Below are 20,415 nucleotides of genomic sequence, written 5' to 3' on the forward strand. Positions count from 1 at the left end.
CACTCTCAGAACAACAACAGTGACCTCCAACATCTACACAACAGCACACTCTGTCTCTCAGGTGACACTAATGACCCTCTTTCACACCGTAAACTCATGCCTCACACCTGTAGTGACAATTTTAGGACTGTAATGTAGTGTCCCAAAGTTAGATTCATGCTTTATTTGGATTCACTATACTTACAAGAGGGCAGTGCCATGTAGAGACATTTGGAAGGGCATGCCACTGCAAGAGGGCTGTAGAGACTATAGCATTAGCAGTAAAGAGTTTATGGAAATGTAAACAAACAAATCAAATTTCCTATTGCACAATAAGGATAATGCTTTGGAACCGCAGTACCTCATTAATATCAATCCTAGCAAAGTAACATTTCATTTTACTTTATTTGGTTCAAACTAAAATATCCAAATGATTTTGTAATATTGTTTTAATTTGGCCAAAATGGAATATAAAATAATTATACTGATGTCTTGTGGGTTTTGTGGAGTGTACAATCACCTGATAATATGAATTATTGGTTTCACTACCACATAAGTCCTTCATAATCATCTGGAGTGGGTAAACTTCCAAAATAGATTCTCCTTTTTACTTGGAAGGTAAGGGTGAGGTGGGAGATATTCAGCTGCAACGTGCAACTTCACCAGTAGATGCTGCTAGATCCTACCCACCAAACCTTTAAAAGCAGTACAGACATGGTACATGTACTATTCCAACATTACACAATGAGTATACACACCAACAGGCAAGTCTACTGGATAATAAACATTTCATTCAATTTAAATAGTAGTGAAAACTGACAAATCAACCAATATTTGAATATAATCCAAATTTAATAAGTAATACAGAAACAAAACATATTTCTCCATCTTACAAAAAGAAATAGCAGGGTAACGGGCAACTATGAAAACAATGAACATGTTGTCAACGCCAAAGAAGCATCATCATCATCATCTTCTTCACCTCTGAATGATAATAACAGTCTTTCTGAGAGCCACTTGTGATGCCAAATCTCAAATGACTCCGTTCCTTATATAGAGCCCTACTTTTAGCCCGAGACCCACATACATCAAAGTGTGGCTGTGGGCACAAAGTAGAGCACCATCCAGATGAAGATGATTTGAGAAGATCTTAAAGGAGAGACTCTCATTTTTTCTTCTTCTCATCTTTCTTGGCACCATCTCCCGTCTCCTTCTCCTTGTCTTTGTCCTTATCATCTTTTTTCTCTTTGTCATCTTTCTTCTCTTTCTTGCCTTCCTCCTTTTCCTGTCCTTCCTTCTTCTCTGCGTCTCGGTTGGAGATCTTGTTGTTGATCAGGTTGTGCAGAGCCACCACAGAGCGGATGAGCGAGGCCAGGTAGACCACCAGCATCTGGTCGTTGGTCTTAAGGTAGAAGGCTTTTGTGAACTCCTGCAAGGACCAAACACAAACATCAGCTATGCAGAAAGTCTAGTACAATCACACATGTATTTTTTTAGTTTATTAAAAGTTGTGAAAGGCAACAAATGCAAATTTTTGTGATGTAATTTAATGCACTGACCTATGTAATGAAGGGATGGAAAAAAAAAAAGTTTTTTATAATATATATAGAGATATATTAGGAAGTACTAGAAAAGCAAATATCTACAAATACATGGAAATATGCAGGATATTTTGCAGTTTTAATAATTGCAATAAAAGGTATGAAAAAAGCATGTTTGACTCTTTAAAGCAAACACGATTTGTACGCCCTCTACAGGCAAAAAAAAAAAAAAGAAGCTGCTGCCCAATTACAGACATACAGTATGTTAAAAATAATTAACATTTGTGATCGAGGTTGTTTTCTATTGTTTTTTGTATTCGTATTAAATTTGTCTGTCAAATCAAACCACAACTTCCCATTCTCTACATTTTTCTTCACTCTATTAATCCAAATATGTAGTTAGTTAATAAAAGGTGTAACATTATATTTTTGATTCAAAGCCTATTTAGAAAAACCTTCTCCCATTTAAAATAAGAAAACAAAAATGCAGCTTAAATACTTGAAAGGAAAACCTAACAAAAATTCCCAATTTTCAGAAAAAGAAACCTAACCAGCATATCAGCAAAAAATCAAATGTAAAACCTGATCAACATGTAGTTACTGCTGTAAAAAAAACACTCAACAATAAACACACATGACTTACCAGTAAATTAACATCAGGCAGCAGATTGAAGACATCCTGCAGCTGGTAGATGATCTGGTGGTTAATTGGAAGTTTGCCTGCTACCACTCTCTCTAGGTATGCACGAATGTCCAGCAGCTTCGAGTTGAGTCCCTTTAGGCCATGAACCTGGTTTGTGATGCGCTGGGACAGAGTCCCCACTGTGGTATCTTTGATATCTCTGAAAACAGGATAAAAGAAATAAGAAGGGTTAGAGCGTACATACTGTAAGAGGCTGTCATTTGCATGTGTAATGATTTTAATATATTGTACCAACTTTTTATTTTATTTTAGTGTGGTTACAATGTGTGTAATGTAAGAATGTGTTCAGTACCTGAGCAGGTGCTCCACTCCCACCTCCTCTGCTTCCTCAGCTCCAATCTCACTGGTCACATGTTCAAATGTCTTGGATGTTGGAGTGCCATCCTACAAATATTGAGGAAAAAAACAACACATTACTTTTCAAATAGATAACAACCACCTCTCAGTATAAATATTTGTGGGAGGATAATAACACTTCAATATTTAGCCCAAATCACGACAGAATACTACGGAGTCCTAACCAGTTTTTTTTATCTTGTACACAGATAAAGATAAACAATTTGTGCATACAAGATATTTATTAGAACGGAAGTATCACCTATTGGGATAAATAATCTTAAAAAAACAAGTGAAAATTTAAATTACTGGATCATAGTGGTGGGTGGTATGGCCAAAAATATACATCATGGTATTTCTCAAAATTTAGTTTTATATTTTATTAATTTGTATTTTCGTAGTTGTATATTTTTAATTGTTTAATATTTGTCTTTTACTTCTCGACTACTATGTGAATATTTTTGCACATGTAAACATCTATAACTAACTCATAATTTTAGATGAAGTTACACAGGAAAAGTGTGTAACTGGATATGTGTGAATGTCATACCGACATTTCAAGGAGCTTCCACTGGTCTTATTCTTATACAATGAAAATTAAGGCATTATATTGTTATATTCATAATCATACAGCTACAAATATTGATTCTGTCATGCCTTATTCAATTGTTTGCAAATAAAATACTTTCACAATCTGGTGCACACCATGATTCACTTACGTCATGTATTTCCTCCACAGAGATGTATGCTTCTGTGGGTAGACCAAGATCTTTGGGCTTCACATCTATAATGACCAACACCTGGTTTGTTTCAGAGAAATATGATTAGTTATTTAACATCAGAATGAATGAGTGGAACATGGTGGTGTCTAGATACATGCTCATGCATATTTAGCAAAGGTAAAAATCTAAACAGCTGCATACCGAATTAGTGCAGTACTGCTTGATGAGCTCATTGATGGCAATGTCATTCTTGTGTAGTTTGGGTCCTGTGTGGTACCATCCAACTATTCTTTCTCTGGCTGAAAACCAGAGAAATTAAGTTATTCACAGCTGTAAAATGATATAAAACACATTTGAATTATGTCAAAGCACACAGTAACATACCATTAACTTTTTTGAACATGCCATACATGTTCTCCAGGTAGTCATGGTCCAGGAACCAAACAGAGTCATCTCTGTCATCCTCATCGAATGGCACTGCAAATGAACATTGACAGACTTAATAATCTGTCTGTGGCAGATTTACATGTATGAATCTTTAAAATAAATTGCCTTCATATTGTGCTTAACATAATCAGACAAACGTTTATCTTCTGAAAACAGATGTATCATATCTTCTGCTACTCTGGTAGCTACTGCTAGAGTTTTCATGAATTAAGAAAACCCTTTACCATCAGTGTGATGAATGAGGACAAAACAATGCATCTCATTCTTTGTCAAAAGCTGAACAACAACAATCCTAATTCATGGTTCCATAAACTGCAGTGTTTTCAAGATGCTGAATCCAACATCATCTTCACATTCACTTGCAAGTGCAGCACAACTGCAGTAGCATTTATCAGCCGTAATTACTACGTTTCTGATGCCAACACCAGCTCTGCAGTGAAGAAGCAATAACGTCCTCACTTCCTGCTGAGACTGAAGACATCCAGTCTCCTTCCATCAATCAGCACCACATTCTAAAGAGGGGCTGTGGAGTGTCCTGGCCTACTGCACCACAATGTACCACTGTGCACTTTTAGAATTACAATATGATGGAACTCAATCCCTGCAGTGTATAATCTGAGGAACTTGTCCTTCCCTCTACCTTCTGGCTGCAGTGTAAGGTTTGCAACAGCTTCTTTCCCCAAGCTGTCAGAGCAAGCAATACCTTGACGCCACCTACTGCACACCTGCATAACGCCAGCCCTCCAATGGTAAAGACCAATAACACAACCGACTGTGCACTTCTAATAATTTCCAGCAGGTTGTACACTGTGGTGTAATGCTGCTCTACACAGTTCAAAGTTCTTCATCACAATTTTCTCATCTCATCAGTCTTTTTCTTCATCACATTTCAAAGCTCGTTTTATTCTACACCATTTTATATCTGCTGTGATTTGCAACATTAACTGTGTAGTGTGACCAGGTCATGCCTGTGTAATTACTATTGTCAGTGATTTGTTTGTTTTTTGCCGGCCATGAAAAAACTTCGCTTCTTTGTTTACTTGTGTTAAGTGACAAGACATGCCTCTTCCGATGAACTCTTGAGCAAGACACGTAAAGACACTCATTCATTTATAACTGAGTATTTCTCAGTCTCTCGTGCTTCATTTTGTAATTCTCAGTTTCTATTATGTCTCCTAAATGATACTCACCTGCAAAACTGTTGGAGACGTCGAGAACTTTTTTCTGCCATGACCCCAGGAGGACACCAACCACTCGTTTCTGATTACCAACCTTTCCTATCCTGTACAGTGGACAGAAAAAATACTGTTTTAGGTTTATGATGATATAAAGTGAGGAGTTAGCTAGGTTACTACTGCAAGCTAAGCTAATGGCTAGCCTATCGCGTTGATCAGTCCATAACTAGAATGAATGACAATATACTATCATTATAACATATTATTAAATGGTGCACACCATTGACTCGTCTACGAATTTAACATATACTATTGCCAGACATGGGTTAGGCTCCGGGGTAAATTGGTTTCAGTAAGCTAACTAGCCTGGTGATGTCTGCATTCATTCTAAACGGGGCTCTGACTCAGCAGAGGCTAAAATTTAGCTTAGCTTAGCAGCGAAGTTACGTTTCTGGGTAAATTTACCGCAAAGACTGATACAGAGTGATCGAGGAAGCTATGGATACTGACCTGTTAAAGTGATCGACTACGCTGAGTAACACCAGGGGGTGAACGACCACGTTTTCAACCGCTAAGTCCGGCATTTTAGCAGGGAAAATAAACAGCACACAAGCCTACCGCACGCACAATGACGGCTACACTACTGTCACGGCCTTTTGTGTCTGACGTCACTTCCGTCTTCCGTTTCTCATGACAACAGATAGACGCGCAGAGCTATTCTTGAGTATTATTCTTTTTTTAATGAAAAGTCCTATTCTAATATTAATAATTTCCGACAGACTACATTATAGACTATATACAGATGTAACGCTGCCACTCTCACTGTTTAAAGTGCTTCAAATCAGTTCAAAGCTCCCCATAGCAGATCAAAGTCTTATATGAAAATCTGTCCCTTTACATTCTGACATGAAGAGCAATTTTCCTATATTTTTTCAGATGTCCAGTTAGGACAATCTTGTCCCCTCTCTTTAACTTCATTTGAAAGAAACACTTATTTTTATCAAAAGGATGTATATAGTGATAATACTAACTATTGTCTGTCTTCTACCACTCATCTTATTCATATTAACTGGAGTGTTTGGTTACTTAATCAATACCAAAACGTTATGTTTTATTCAATTGTCATATGAAGTCTATAATGTCACACAGCTATCCTTTAAAGGACATGCATTGATTTTCATTCATCTGGACAGCCTGAACAAAGCCTTATGATGTATCTTAACCATAACCAGTTCATGCCAAACCGTAACCTTAATCTATCACCAATCAAATCTTAGCTCTAAACTTACCCAGTTCCTCAGAAATGAGGTTCTGCCTCATTAGGAACAGGTTTTGGTCTCCATGAAGACTATTGGTCCTGAAAAGGTCCATATTTATGCCAGAAAAGGTTCTAATGAGGAAAACTGTTAAACTGTGGATTGAGAGCCTGAACTGTGGAGGGCAGCATTACCCCCTTATTGTGCAGCCTGTCAGAAATATTGCACACACACATGCTGGTTTTGCATTCTTTGTGTGGACACATACAGTATACATAATGCATTCCCTAGCCCCTTACCCTAACCTTAATCATCACAACTAAATGTCTAACCTTAACGTTGACCCTAACCTAAATTCAATTCCCTAAAAAACCCTAAAACCATGTCTTAATCCTCAAAAAGCCTGTTAAAGATGTGTGGACCAACCAAATGTTAGAGCTGGCTCCTTATAATTAGAGCTGGCTCAGGGAAACATGAACCATCTCTTAGTTATGCTGCTATAGACTTAGACTGCTTGGGGACTTCCTGTGGTGCCTCACATTCTCAGGATATGAATATGACTTAATTACATGTCATTAACCTTACTCTTTCTCTCCCTAGTTTGTGTCTCTCTGTGTCCTGATCTTGCAGGTTGCAGGATCCAGATCCAGTTTTGATGCTATAATTGTTATTATCCTTCATATCATATCATAACCATTATTATTATTAGGCTATAATTAAAGTTGATATTAATATAATTCTTTATCAACAATCTCTGCTGCTGCTTGTATAAATTACGTTGTAGTTTTATAAACATGTCATCACTGACTCAGAACTGTCTTGTCTACCTCACCTCCTTCTTGTCCTTTCTGTCCCCCACCTCTCCTCTGTCCCCCATTATTCCTTTCACCCCAACCTGTCTAGGCAGATGCCGCACATCTTTGGGTCTGGTTCTGTCAGAGATTTCCTCTTCTGTAAAAAGGACGTTTTTTCTCTCCACTGATGCCTACTGTTTGCTCATTGTCTGAACTGTTCTCTCTATAATATTGTAAAGGTTTTTGCCTTACGATGTACAGTGCCTTGAGATAATGTATGTTGTGACTATACATATAAAATTGAATTGAATTATAAAATGTCCTCACAAATATTGGTTTGCATGACAATTGGTCCACACAACCTATTTAAGATATATGTGTACATATATATATGTGTGTATATATATACACATATATATGCATGGGTATATATACGTATATAATATATATATATATATATATATACATACTTAAGCACACATACACACACGCACACATTTTGCTTGGTTGATGTCTTGGTTGAACAATTTTCTGGTTCTGTCCGTTTACAGATCTAAAAATTGTGTACATTTTGTCAGTACCTCTGGAAAAAGAAAAGAAATAGAAAAGTCTATGTTTGTAAACCAGTGAAACGGATTATGTGCGGAGTAAAATGATGTAAAGTTTGTAAAGTCTAGGTCACATTTACCTTTGCTTAGACATTTTTTCATATAGCTTTTTCATGTTAACCTTGCTTTTCAAACTTAAGAAGACAAACAGCTCATCTCATTTTTATTCTGCCCTTGTATAAACATCTAACCACCAGGTCCACAGTAGAGAGACTACTGTGAATTACTAGAATTCACGTATTACAATTTACTTAATGAAGGGTCCAAATCCATTTACCGCTTCTTCACAATATGCTCCAGTTAGAGCCCAGAATGGTTCAAAATGAGAGAAAATGGCTGGATTAAAATAAAAATCCAGAATGCATTAGAAGAGTCAGTTGTAAATTGTAATGGGTTTGACTGCAATTGTTTAATATTAATCAGATGTGAAAACTCTCCCTTTACAGAAACGTGACAATCACAGATAAAAGACATTTTACAAATATTTTAATGTAAATTTCCATCAGAATGTACAACAATATATATGTTAATAAATAATTCACTGTAATCATACAGCCCAAATAATACATTACATAACATAACCAACTGAAACAAATATGCAGGAGATCACAGCAGGTTTGTGGAGGAGACTGACTGAGCAGGTGACACGGGGAGATCACAACTAGAGTTTGTGCTTGTAGGAAACAAACAGTCCTGCAGTGTTGAGTATTCAGAGGCAAAGAGGCACAGACTATGTTTGAACAAAAATAAATGTCATCCAAAGACCACAGAATCTGTCGTGTCGCTCATAAACAAGTACTCTGATGATAATTTGGCTTTTCTGTTCCATTCATTTAAAGTTACTCTTTAAAACTGCAACAGGAAATAATCTTCAGGTATATGAAAGCATTTGTAAGGTTGGACAGTCTACAAGTATAGTGGTCCCCAATTATTTAACAACATGTAGAAAATTACTTCTAATCAATAAAATGTAATTACTCTGATTAATTATTCTCTTCAAGTTTTGTTAACATTTTATGGCATGTCAAGTGCACACACAAAAAAACACATCTGAACAGTGAGGATAATAATATCTTATTGATGTTCTGAGAGAAAGACAATCATTTGCCGTTTTGTGTTTGTCCGCCCCTGAACAATCGCATGACATTTCATCCCTGTTGTAATGTTCCTTCATCACCTTTTAAACATTTTCATTCTGACCAGCAGCAGTAACGTCTGAAGTAACATATGGCTTCCCACGAGAAATCGTTCAACAGTAAAACTAAATTCTTTGTCTATCACTAGAGAAAATGTATTGTAATAATCTCCAGAACAAACTTCACTGATACCATTAAGATTTTATCTTTTAGATGTTTTAGACCATACCCGGCACAGACGGCTTCATCTGTGGCAAAAACTGCTTTCAGACATGTACCGCACTCCTGAGATTCTCCACAGATATAAATATAGTGACATTTTCCAGAGATTCTCCCGGCGGCTGCCTAATCTCCAGATAATGTCTGAGTGTGCTCATTGTTAGAATCCAGCGCTTGAATGGACGAGGAGATTCTCCTTCTGTTGTGAACTCAGCTGGACAATCTCCCACTTCATTTATCGTGTGTGAACGACAAACCCTGGAGTGTCTCTTACAAATCTCCCGACATTATCCAGATTTCATGTCTGAAAAACGGCAATACAGAACAGTGCTCAGAAGACACAACATCACACCACACAGAGGACGGTCAAGTATTTCCCCAATTTCAAATTCAAGTGCATCCTATCAAGTTTAAGGCCTGAGGTGTGCTTTGATTCCTTGACTCAAGTGACCACTGCACACTTGCTGTCCAGACTGAGGCTACAGGTTTGTGCCAAGCGATGCGACCCGTTAGTGTAGATCCATTGAAACTGACGTGACACAATTTAAATGGTGGAAAAATCCTTAAAGCCAAACCAAAGGGAATAGTGGGAGTCTTTATGAAGACGCTCTTTTAACCCACACAGTGTTGTCGTGGACTGTAGTCTGTGTTGTTTAACTCAAACAAGAGAGAGACAGAGTGGTCCACACTATATAGACAACGATGGATCGCTGTTACTGTGGCCAACGCGGCAGGTAATCAATTGCATCTGGAACCAGTCAGATCACATAACTGATTGGCCAGAAATGTAACAAGACATGGATTAACTCCTTCAAGCACAGGCGCTGGTCTGGCTCCTTTCCATCTTCCTCTTGTTTCTGTGCCTCTGCAGTCAGAGATGGATCCTTCAGAGAGTCAGTGTCAGAGGTCACCTCGGTGTGTGTCCATTGACTTGCCCCCTGCCCCACTGAATGTTGGGTAATGTCAAACACCTCCTGAAGTGCTCAAGCTGGGCCTGCAGTCTCTCTCGCTCCTCTCTCACTTTCTGCCTCTGACCCACCAGCTCCTGACAAACCAAGGAAAAGAAACCATTCTCATTACAGAGGCATCACTGTCTGCACCGAGCTCAGTGAGAAAACAGAACGATAGAGAAAGACAAAAGTGTGACAGATATGCTCTCAGATACTTACACCCATGGTGAGGGAGAGCTGCTCTGCAGTTCTGGTCAGATTATAGTTCTGTGTCTCCAGTTGTTTACACTGACTGTGAAGAACGTGCCTCTCTATACTCCATTCTGTCAAAGAAGAAAAACACAAACATGTATGTGGGTTCAAAGCGAGAGGAAGTTCTCCTCCCGTCTCCAGCTCAGGTTTCCTCTCACAGTGTGAATGGCTGTTTGTCCCTTTGGTCCCAGTCAGACCTGGTATTAACACCTGACCTCGATGATCCCATCAAACGTGGACAGCACTAAGTATGGACTGTTCATACCTGCCATTAAAATGGCCCCTGGATGTTTCTCATGTGGCTTCCCCCCTTTAGTCACATACACACTGATGTCATGTCTATTCAAGAGAGCAATATTATGGGTTTATTGAGTCTGACTGTACCAACGTATCTCCTGTCAATGTGTGTGTGTGTGTGTGTGTGTGCAATCTCTACTCATGCTGCTGTAACATGAAATAAGATTTCAACAATAAGAAATGTGTTGGTCAGTATTAATATTGTGGAGGTGGCTACATATGGGCGCTGAATAGTGCAAAAAATACTGTGAAACTACAGCTGGTCAGGCGACATCATTATGTAGCACAGAAATGTGGACATATGTGTCCTCAAAGTGTTTTTTGTGATCAGAGGACGCATTCAGGACAGATTGGGAGAGTTCAGACCTGTACAATCTGCATGTGATCAGATCACTCAGGATGGACCAGGTCTGAACAGGGTCTTAAAGTTGACCCTATGACCGGTCATAGGTGATGTAGTGAAGGCCGCGCGAACAAAACCAAGACCAGATGTTTGCCATGAACAAGACTAAAGCAGGACGAGTTCAAGTCAGGTCAAGTTGTCTTCATTTAAGTTAGCGCAGTCTTTGGTTGATGTGTTGGTTGGTTAGATAGATGGATATGTTCACACACAGTGAATGCAACAGCCAGAAAGAGACAGGTGACTCACTGTGACATACAGTAACACTTCATCTGTGTTGTCATTCATTTAAACTGCATATTAAAATGTTGATCAAAGGTTTTTAGGCCTTCATATTGTCCTTTTTTAACTGTCAAACGCCATTATATCAACCTCCAAAGTCCAGAATAAGTCCTTATTTTCTATAAATCTATAAATAAATGTATATATATATATATATATATATATATATATATATACATACATATATATATATATATATATATATGTATATGTATATGTGTAAAATAGTTTATTTACTTATTTACTCTATTCAACTACCCCGTTAACCCATCTGACTTACCATTCACATGCTCGTGGTAGGCCTCGAAAATAGCCTCAATACCCTGCCACTTCCTTGGAGCTTCTTCTGCTTCTTCCTCATCATCTTCATCATCGTCCTCCTCCTGTCCAGATTCTTCCATGTCTTCGTCAGACAGGCAGTTGTCCTGCAGCGCTGCAGTGTCCCGCCTGGCTACAGGAGAGTGAGAGTGACGGCCGTTGACGTGTGCGTGTTGAGGGGCGTGGTTGAGACTGGAATGCTTCAGCTGAGAGACGCTGTGAGGCTCCGCCTTCACGGCAGCTTGAGGGACACTATTTGAGACTCCTAAGAAGAAGTCAGTGAGAGAAAAGAGTCATCTTCAACATATCAGAGCACATTTTAGGTGCATTCCCATGAACACCACAAGGTGGCAGACTACTGTCATTTTACCAGACACAATGGGACCTCATGGTCATGCAGTTAAGGGAATAAGTGGCTAACCTTTGTTGTGCTTTGTGTTTTGTGTGGACTGCAGCACAGCCTGGTGGAAATGCTGAGCAAAGGCCTCAGGGGTGAATCTCTCCCAGGGACGATTACTTCCGTTGTGCACAGGGTTGGGCTCCTTTTTCTGAGGAGAAGCGCTCTGGATGCCGTTCGGGAGCTTCCTGTTTAGCGGCACCTCCATTAGTTCGACCTTTTCATGAGTGGAGGATAAGGGTGGAGGGACGCGAGCCACCTGCGAGTCCACTGAGTGTTTGAATGTGTTGTTAATTGAGTTCTTGGGTTTATTTGAGTAAGGAGGGGAAGGGCTGGGAGACTCTGGGTACACATGTCCGTTTGATTGACTCTGCAGAGGAGCTGAGGAGGAGTCACCTATAAATAAATGTGCACACATCATTAGAAGGGAGTTTTGTTTGTTTCATCTTTATATACGTTTCTAAATGTGTGGGTGTGGTGGCTCACCAGTTGATGGAGCAGGAGGGGGACTGCTACATGGAGGTAAAGGATTATATCTGAGCGTGTCCAAAGTCACAGTCTTCCTCTGAATGGCCCTCAGGAGCTCTTCTGCCTTCTCTTTATCTACAGACAAAGGGACAGAATGAGAGCACCTGTCATTCATATGATGATGTGAGGTGATGTCCACTCACACACTATCACAGGAGGCACATAGCCTTGGAATAAAGGTTTAACAAAGGCTGGTCATTTTCAGTTTGCACCAGTATATAAGAGATGGATGTTGTTCCAAATGACACGTAATTAAAAAATATATATGTTGACATCATGATTTATTGAGGAAGACAAGTGACGGCAAACTGCAACTTACGTCCGACTTCCTCAGCTTCACCGTTCAAACCAGAAGCTTAGGTTTATTTCTTATATACATGGTTTTCTAGGGTTTTCACCTAAAAATATCAAGATTTTATCCAGATTTTGTAACACTTACAATAACTAAACAGATTTTTGCAATTCATTTCTTTCCAGAGATCAGATACAAATTTAACTACATACTAAATGTATCTCTTAATTTTAAACATTTGACAGTTTAATATTAATTTTTAACTGAAACTTTTCTGAAAGGTTGTCGATAAAAATATACTTACTACTACACTACACATACACATAATCTGTTCCTTTGTATTTTGAGTGAGATATGAGAGTTCTGATTTAACCACATAGTTTTAAATAATACTCAGCAATAATTTGTATACATAATTATTCAATTACACAGGCCAGGAATACTAATCCTCCATTAAATAAATATTATTGAAGTCATTGTGATCAAAGCTTGCATTAAATACATGAAATACTGTTGTATTAAAAACTTAATTAGCACAATATTGATCACTACCTCTGGAAACAATGATACATACTGTTCTTGCCTTTTTATACTGTTTGATTCCCTATTTATTCTACTTTGTAATTAGTTTGAAGATGTCTTAATGGTTTTCGGACTTCCTGTTTTATCTAGTGTATATTTTTCTGGGTTAGGGTTAGGGTTCTACCGCCCTCTGCCCTCACTCACTTTTATTTCATAGGATTTTTAGGGTATTTTTCTTGTATTTACTGTATGTGTGATACATAAATAAAATAAAAATAACCCAGCAAAATTTTTTTTCTCTTTATCCCTCCCACACCTTTGTTTATAATTGTCGTCTGCAGGGAATCACCAGAACAACCTGTGCAAAGGGCAGATTAGCACGTAGGATGTGTGTGTGGCTTCTACACAGGATGTTACCTCTTCTTTGCTGTGGGCTGACATGGGAGAGGTTAAACATGAGGAGGAAGTCTTTCTTGTCCTCCAGATCGGGGGTGCTGTCCATCTGCTCAGCAGAGTACGGGGTACTTAAGGTAGCTGTAGGTGTTGAAGGTGACAAGGCCTTTCTCTTTCTCCGCATGACCGGCGGAGAGCGGCTGCGCTCTCTCATCATCCTCCTCCTCTTCCTCCTCTTCTGCACGAGAAGGTCATCGCGATGGGCCACCGTGGTCAGACCGCACACACGCAGGAAATCCACTTTCTTTAAAGAGACACACATTTCGGCAGGTGAAACTAATGTCAAAAGTTACAGACTGCAGCTTTAAAACTGCACACAGTATGTACGTTTATATTCACGCACCTCTGAGGAGGTGTCCAGTTTGAGTGGGGGCTGTTCCGTCACTCTCCTCAAATGGGTTTTCACCTCCTCCTCATCGCTCTCATCGTATGACTCATCCAGGTCATAGAAATAACCTGAAAGGAGCACAGCAAGACAGGGATTATTCTTCATCATAATAAATGGCAGGACCTATAGGCTAGTTTTTAATGTCACAAGGTACCATTCCCTGCAGTCATCTCTCCTGTCTAACCCCGCCTCCCATTCCCTCCCTCCTCCTCCATCATCCTGCTCACCTCCCTCCTTTGCCTCCTTCCTCCTCCTCTCCTCCAGGTCGAGCTTGCTGAGCAGCCGGCGGTGCTGCTGGAAAACCTCGTCATAAACCAGCATGCTGTCCCGCGCCTGACTTGGTCGCTCGCTCACTGGAGACAGAGCGGCTTCTTGGCACCGTCCCCCTGGGTCGGTGCTGGGGACAGACAGCGGCGCGCTGGATCTCTGGTGAAGGTTATTAAAGTGATGCCGGTGGTAGAAATTCTGGACGGCTCTGTCCTGCTCAGCCCTGTTCCAGGACTCATGTAAACTAGCTCCCCTCAGTGGAGGGTACCTCTCTGGTCCTTCTGCCCTCTTCCTGCCCCTGTCTTCCAGCTTCTCCCCCCAGCTTACAGCCGGTCTGTCAGCTCTCGTCAGTCCAGGAGGTGGTCGACTGGGCGGCGTGGGCGGGTTGAGTTTCCTGCGAGAGTCTGCAGGCGTGTCGACAAGCGAAGCTGGGTTCCACAGAGTAGGTGGAGGGACATGTGGCTGATGAAGACCTTTAGGGGAGATCAGAGGTGGTGGAGCCCCAAGGCAGGAGGGGACATCTTTGTTCCCTGGGTTGTGATGGACAGAACCTGTTCTGTTTTGGACAAAAGAAAGCCAGCAGTACATTTAAGCCTCTTTCACACTAACATTTAGCGGATATCCATTTTTAATCCAGGTGAACCCACTTAAAAAAGGGTAATTATCACCATTCTAACTGCCAGTGGCTGGTCTGTCCTGAGGCGTCCGAGCTATTTCACACCCGCATAACCCACGTGTTATATGCGACATGTGACAAATGTGCAGGAAACAAAACGCGTTGGAGGAAGGAAACAACAACAACCACAGAGACCATGGAGCTCAGTGACAATGTTACAGTCATTACTATAGAATACCTTTTACTTTAGTCCTTTGTACAAACTCAAGGGTGAGTGAACAATTTTAATGTCATTTTATATTATTTTAATATTAAAAACATTAATGGCTAACAGCTTTGTTAACGGTCAAAGACAAAATTAGCCATTTCAAGAATCCATTTAACCCTGAGAATAAATAGGCCATGTAAATGGTCTGTTTATTATTATTATTAGTTATATAGCACTTTTCTAGTCTTGATTTTGATTTCCATTCACTCTCAGGAACCAAACCAACAACCTTCCAATAGAAAGACGACTCGCTCTACCACTGGGCTTACTGTGGCCGGTCTTATTTTGATTCAAGAGACCAGTGACAGTGCGTGTATTTGCAGAAGGACCATAAATCATTTTCCTGAAGCGAGCTTGTTTTTCTGTTTGGCATTCTCACCTGTGGATGTCTCGTCTTGCATCCATCCCATTCCCTGGTGATCTGAAGCCCAGCTCCAGTGGACCCTCCCTCTCCTGTCCTTGCCCCCGTTGCCGTGTTAACCAGGCTTCCTCGCTGGTCCTCTGAGATGTCATGGCGGCTGCCAGAGCGCCATGGAGCCCCCTGGCAGAAGCAGCAGCAGCAGCAGCAGCAGCATGATGCTTCCCCAGGTGGGAAGGCACCAGACTGGGGACCAGGTGTGGGATTGAGGCCCTGGAGGGGTGATGGCCTGCCTGCTGGGGCAGAGGTTTAGGTGCTGGGAAACCTGGGTGCTCCAAATCCTTGGGTTTATCTGGAGATCATAGAAAACAAAACATGTTATGTTGACATTAAGTGTAGACTTTTCTAATACCCAAAGCTTTAATCAGAAATGATTCTACATCTTACTTCCTCAGGAACAGAAGCCCTAATAGGGACTGAGCTAATGAGGCTAACAGTGAAATGAGGTTGGATTAAGTTTGGAGGTAGGCATTTGCTGGTTTACTGGAAGTCAATGCACTGTCATAACAGGAATAGATGTTTGTGTGTGTGTGTGAGTGTAAGTACCCAGTCTGTTTGGGGTCAGTCTCTCCCCTGGCCTTGTCCTGTCCTCCGGTGCTGCCCTCCGAGCCTGCAGCTCAGCCAGGTAGTGGCTCTCTGCCGCTCGGACCATCTGCTGTTGTCTCTCCCTCTGCCTCTCCTTCTGTCTGTCCAGCTCTCTGTCCCGCTCTCTCTCCCTCTCCTCCTCCCTCTCCCGCTCCTTCTCCCGCTCCCGCTCCAGGCCTGCCTCGCGCTCCCTCTCCCTCTCTTTCTCTCGCTCACGCTCTTGCTCTCTCTCGCGCTGGCGGAGCTCATTCTCCATCTGTAGCCTGTGGGGGAGGTTGACGAGTGTGCACACACACACACACACCACACACACACGCACAGGGGAGAAGGTGAGAGATGCAACACCCAACATGAGGCAGATATTAACCACACACTGGTGAACCTCACACAAACATTTCTGCTTTGGCATACACACACACTCCCAGACACACAAATGTGCACACACACACACACACACGCCATTTACCATGAGGAAAATAATCCATACACAGCATGACTGAGCAAGAGCAGATGAACACTTAATAGGTATCCACAGGAAAAGGACACACACACACACAAAACTCAACACATTCACCAGCAATCAATAGTACACAAACAAACAGACAAGGAGCCATTACACAACCAGACAATTAATACCACACATTTCAAACACAAACATTTCCCTGTGCTTTGTGCCACAGGGAAATAGTGTGTGTGTGTGTGTGCAGTGAAACAGAGGAAGTACTGACACAGAGAGAAGGTGAAAAAGACTTCCTTATGTGCATGTGTGCGGGTTTTTATGTATGCAGTTTTTGTGTGTGCGTGTGTGTGCGTGTGCGTGTGCGTGTGTGTGTGTGTGTGTCCATGTGCACTGTGACTATGATGAGTGTGCGGTTTGTGCTAAAAATATCTCACACTCAGCAACTGGTGAGTAAGAAACAGCACAGCTCTGCAAACACAGGGGAAGGAAGGAAGGAAGGAGAGAAGGAAGGAAGGAAGGAAGGAAGGAAGGAAAGAAGAAAGAAAAGGTATAGTGTGTGTGTGTCACCTCTCAGCCAGCACTGTGTGGTTCAGTTCTCCAGGATAGCGGCCTCCAGGCAGGTGCAAGTGTAGGGCAGAGTGGTGGAGAGGAGGAAAAGCGCCTCCTGCAGGTACCGAGTAGAACTGTGACCTCAGCGCAGACAGACACAGAGACTCCTCCATCCTGTGACACACAGACCGACAGATTAGAGGAAAATCAACCTCCCTACTGTACTAGCACTACTACAGTGTCTACAAAGGCCAGTTTTGTGGCAATGAAAGATTGTTTGGAAACGTCACAGCAGCGATGGTGAAAGGATGATATGAACGTGTCAAAGAGGTGAAATTAAAGTTCTCCTGATTTCTATATGGAAAACAACCAGATGATTATCTGTGTAAATAGCCTTACTTTACTGTAAGTGACTTTTAAATGTAAAGAATATACAGTAAATATAATATAAGTGTCTGTTACAGTCAAACTGTTTAAATCCTGTGTCACCTGCTGATATTCTCTATTTGCAACATTGCGCTAGTAAAGTGTGACAGCGATTGAACCTGATAAATGCATCTCTGCTGCTGTATACACACAAATGCTCCCTCAGTCAGGTCTGATATCGAGCATGGATACCTGAGCCAAGCCCGTCAGGAGTTCAGACAAAAATCAGGTAAAGTTCTTCTAGTGAAACGTGGAGTAAAATAGGGGGAATTTAAATGGCTTGTATTTAAATTGCTTTATTGAAAATACGGTATAAACATTTGGTGCAAACACAAATTGTGAGAAGAAGTAAAAACCTAGTGTTTCTTTTTAAAACCAGGGTTTACCATTTACGATATCTAAGGTGGATGTTATCCTTTTCCAACAACTCAAAATAATGAAATAATAAAGATATTACGGTTGGATTAAGTAAATAGTCATCGGTCGTTACAGTTCAACAAGATAATAAAAAAATAACTGACCGTTAATGGTGAGAGTGAAATTTTATTGTACTCCTAAGTGCTGGTGATCACTCATAAAGTGTGTGACCTGTGAATGTGTGTTCACGGGCTAATAATTGCTTCCTCGGGGACGTCACAATAACTTTTGTCAGTTGCCATAACCATAAATAAAGGCTACAGCCACCATGACAGAGGAAGTATGCTTCATCTTACTCTGACTGTGTTGTGTTAGGGTCAGGCTCAGAAAGAACATACAGAACAAATGCCAGGTTCCGTCAATATTCTGGTTTCTGACAGAAAATGCGGCCCGAGCCACACTCTAGTCTGATAGTATTGCTGAACAGAGCCCATTTACAGATGAAGGACTCAGCATACAAAGCCCAAACAGAAGCAGAATAATAACATCAACAACAACAACAACAACATTTACTCACTGCTGCTTTAATTAAGTTGCAAATTATATTACACAAATATCGTGTTCCCAGGTGATTCACAGATAGAGTGGTAGGATGAATTTCGTGGTGGTGTAATTACCGTGGCAAGGACAGCGGGTGGTGCATGTAGGCAGGGTGATAGTAAGCAGCAGCGGCCGCAGCATGGGCAGCAGCAGCGGGGTCAAGACTCAAGGGTAAAGAGGTCAGACGGAGGTCATCTGAAGTGGCGAAGGGCCGGAGTGTTCTCAGGTATTCTTCTGGGACGACACCCGAGGGAACCACAGCGTGCATCTGCCCCGGCAAACTGCTGAAACATGGCACAGTGTTTAAGTGTCACATGTGCATTTGAAATAAAAATACCACACTTGGCTACAAAAGTGTTCTATATGAAGAGGTTTGAGGGTTTATTTGCATGGAGAGCTGGAGCCGATCCATCTGACACTAGCTGAGAGGCAGGATACACCCTAGACAGGTCACCAGTCCATCAAGGGGCAACCATTAACTGCAGTATGTATAAGAAATGGACACAGCCTTCTGGTATAAAAAGAGAGGCATGGAAGTAGCAGTAAGACACAAGGTTGGCAAAAGAAAAAACTAGAGCTGCAGCTAACGACTATTTTCATAATCGATTAATCTGTCGATTATTTTCTCGATTGATCGATTAATCATTTGGTCCATAAAAGGTCAGAAATCCTTAAGAAATGTTGATCGGTGTTTGTAAAACCTGGAAATTATGATGTTCTCAAATGTCTGGTTTTGTCCACAAACCAAAATGATTCACTTTTAATGATTTCTTTGTTATCCAGAGCAAAGAAATGAAGAAAATATTCACATTTAAGAAGCTTAAACAAACGGAAATCTTGTTTTAATCATGAAAAAAGCTTCAAACCGATTAATCGATTATCAAAATATTTGTCGATTAATTAAGTAATTGATTAATAGTCGATTAATCGATTAATTGCTTCAGCTCTAGAAAAAACTGACCATGGGAAAATGAGTTTCTACTTTTCACTTGATTTATATCAGTAAACATGTTCCTAATGAGTGAATACTTACTAAATCGCAAGTTGCAATTCTTCTTCATTAACAACATGGTGTCACTTTAGTAAATTAAGTTCCCATTTAGAGGAAAGCAGATGATAAAGTACGACACATATGAGTAAACACCAGTCTGATTGACAGCTGGTGTCGTCCAAAAAATACCAAACTGGAATTCGACGACATCCATTTCCTATACCTTTCCTATGAGGTAACATAAAGAGACAAACTATCATCGACACTGACATTTACACCTACATTCAGTTTGGTACATTATTTAAGTATAAAAACTGCACCTCCCCCTGTGCATGTGCATTGATTGCACCCTTCACTGATGGCACATAGGACCATAACTGACCATAACTGACCATAACAGCATCTAAAAGGACTAGACACACTATAGTTCCCTGAGTGATGGACAGAAAACTGTCACTTCCAGGCAACAACAGAAAAATAATGCGAAAATCTTACGGCGTCATTTTTAAATAAAAGCCTACTGTGTGTGTCTTTTAGCGAGTGTCAGTGTACAGAATGTGCTACACGCAGACTTCACTTACTTACTTGCTGAGGCAAAGATGCTGAGGCTGGTGGGAGGTTCTGACAGTGAGTGTGCGTCGCACTTACCTAAGGCTCTGTAGTCTGGGGTCTTGCATGATGGAGCTAGGGGTGAGGCCAAATGGGTGAGCCAGTGGGTGATGTGAGGGAATAGGTGGAGTCCTCTTATCCTGCTGGGGCTGGTTGTTCTCGGCTCCCAGCCTCTCCCGGCTGAGTCCCTGAACGCCGAGCTCAACCTGGCGGGGTAGACAGACAGACAGACAGACAGACAGACAGGGTGAGAGCAGACATTACTATGTACACT

General features: G+C 41.0%; 2 protein-coding genes across 6 annotated transcripts in view; both read right to left on the reverse strand.

The window, feature by feature from the left end:
- Nucleotides 1–812: 812 nt before the first annotated feature.
- Nucleotides 813–5,572, reverse strand: psmd7 (proteasome 26S subunit, non-ATPase 7). Its single transcript, XM_058646298.1, has 8 exons — nt 5,414–5,572; nt 4,919–5,010; nt 3,666–3,758; nt 3,483–3,580; nt 3,279–3,359; nt 2,516–2,607; nt 2,164–2,362; nt 813–1,408 (listed from the first exon to the last, which is right to left on the reverse strand). The coding sequence occupies exons 1-8, from the start codon at nt 5,485–5,487 to the stop codon at nt 1,145–1,147; spliced, it is 993 nt and encodes a 330-aa protein (XP_058502281.1). The 5' UTR covers nt 5,488–5,572; the 3' UTR covers nt 813–1,144.
- Nucleotides 5,573–8,030: 2,458 nt separating this feature from the next.
- The window catches only part of LOC131470179 (genetic suppressor element 1-like), a 48,120-nt gene continuing 35,735 nt past the window's right edge, over nt 8,031–20,415 (reverse strand). For 4 of the 5 annotated variants that reach the window (XM_058645819.1, XM_058645821.1, XM_058645823.1 and 1 more), the window contains exons 4-16: nt 20,181–20,347; nt 18,619–18,825; nt 17,177–17,332; nt 16,111–16,412; nt 15,526–15,856; nt 14,223–14,818; nt 13,951–14,063; nt 13,572–13,851; nt 12,299–12,415; nt 11,837–12,208; nt 11,378–11,680; nt 10,086–10,189; nt 8,031–9,961 (exon numbers count right to left, since the gene is read on the reverse strand). In XM_058645819.1, coding sequence (XP_058501802.1) covers nt 9,824–9,961; nt 10,086–10,189; nt 11,378–11,680; nt 11,837–12,208; nt 12,299–12,415; nt 13,572–13,851; nt 13,951–14,063; nt 14,223–14,818; nt 15,526–15,856; nt 16,111–16,412; nt 17,177–17,332; nt 18,619–18,825; nt 20,181–20,347 — 3,186 coding nt within the window. In that variant the 3' untranslated portion in view covers nt 8,031–9,823. The remainder of the gene's footprint in view (nt 9,962–10,085; nt 10,190–11,377; nt 11,681–11,836; nt 12,209–12,298; nt 12,416–13,571; nt 13,852–13,950; nt 14,064–14,222; nt 14,819–15,525; nt 15,857–16,110; nt 16,413–17,176; nt 17,333–18,618; nt 18,826–20,180; nt 20,348–20,415) is intronic. The other variant, XM_058645820.1, reaches the window with a different exon arrangement.

Source organism: Solea solea, chromosome 12, assembly GCF_958295425.1.
Source record: "Solea solea chromosome 12, fSolSol10.1, whole genome shotgun sequence".
NCBI lineage: Eukaryota > Metazoa > Chordata > Actinopteri > Pleuronectiformes > Soleidae > Solea > Solea solea.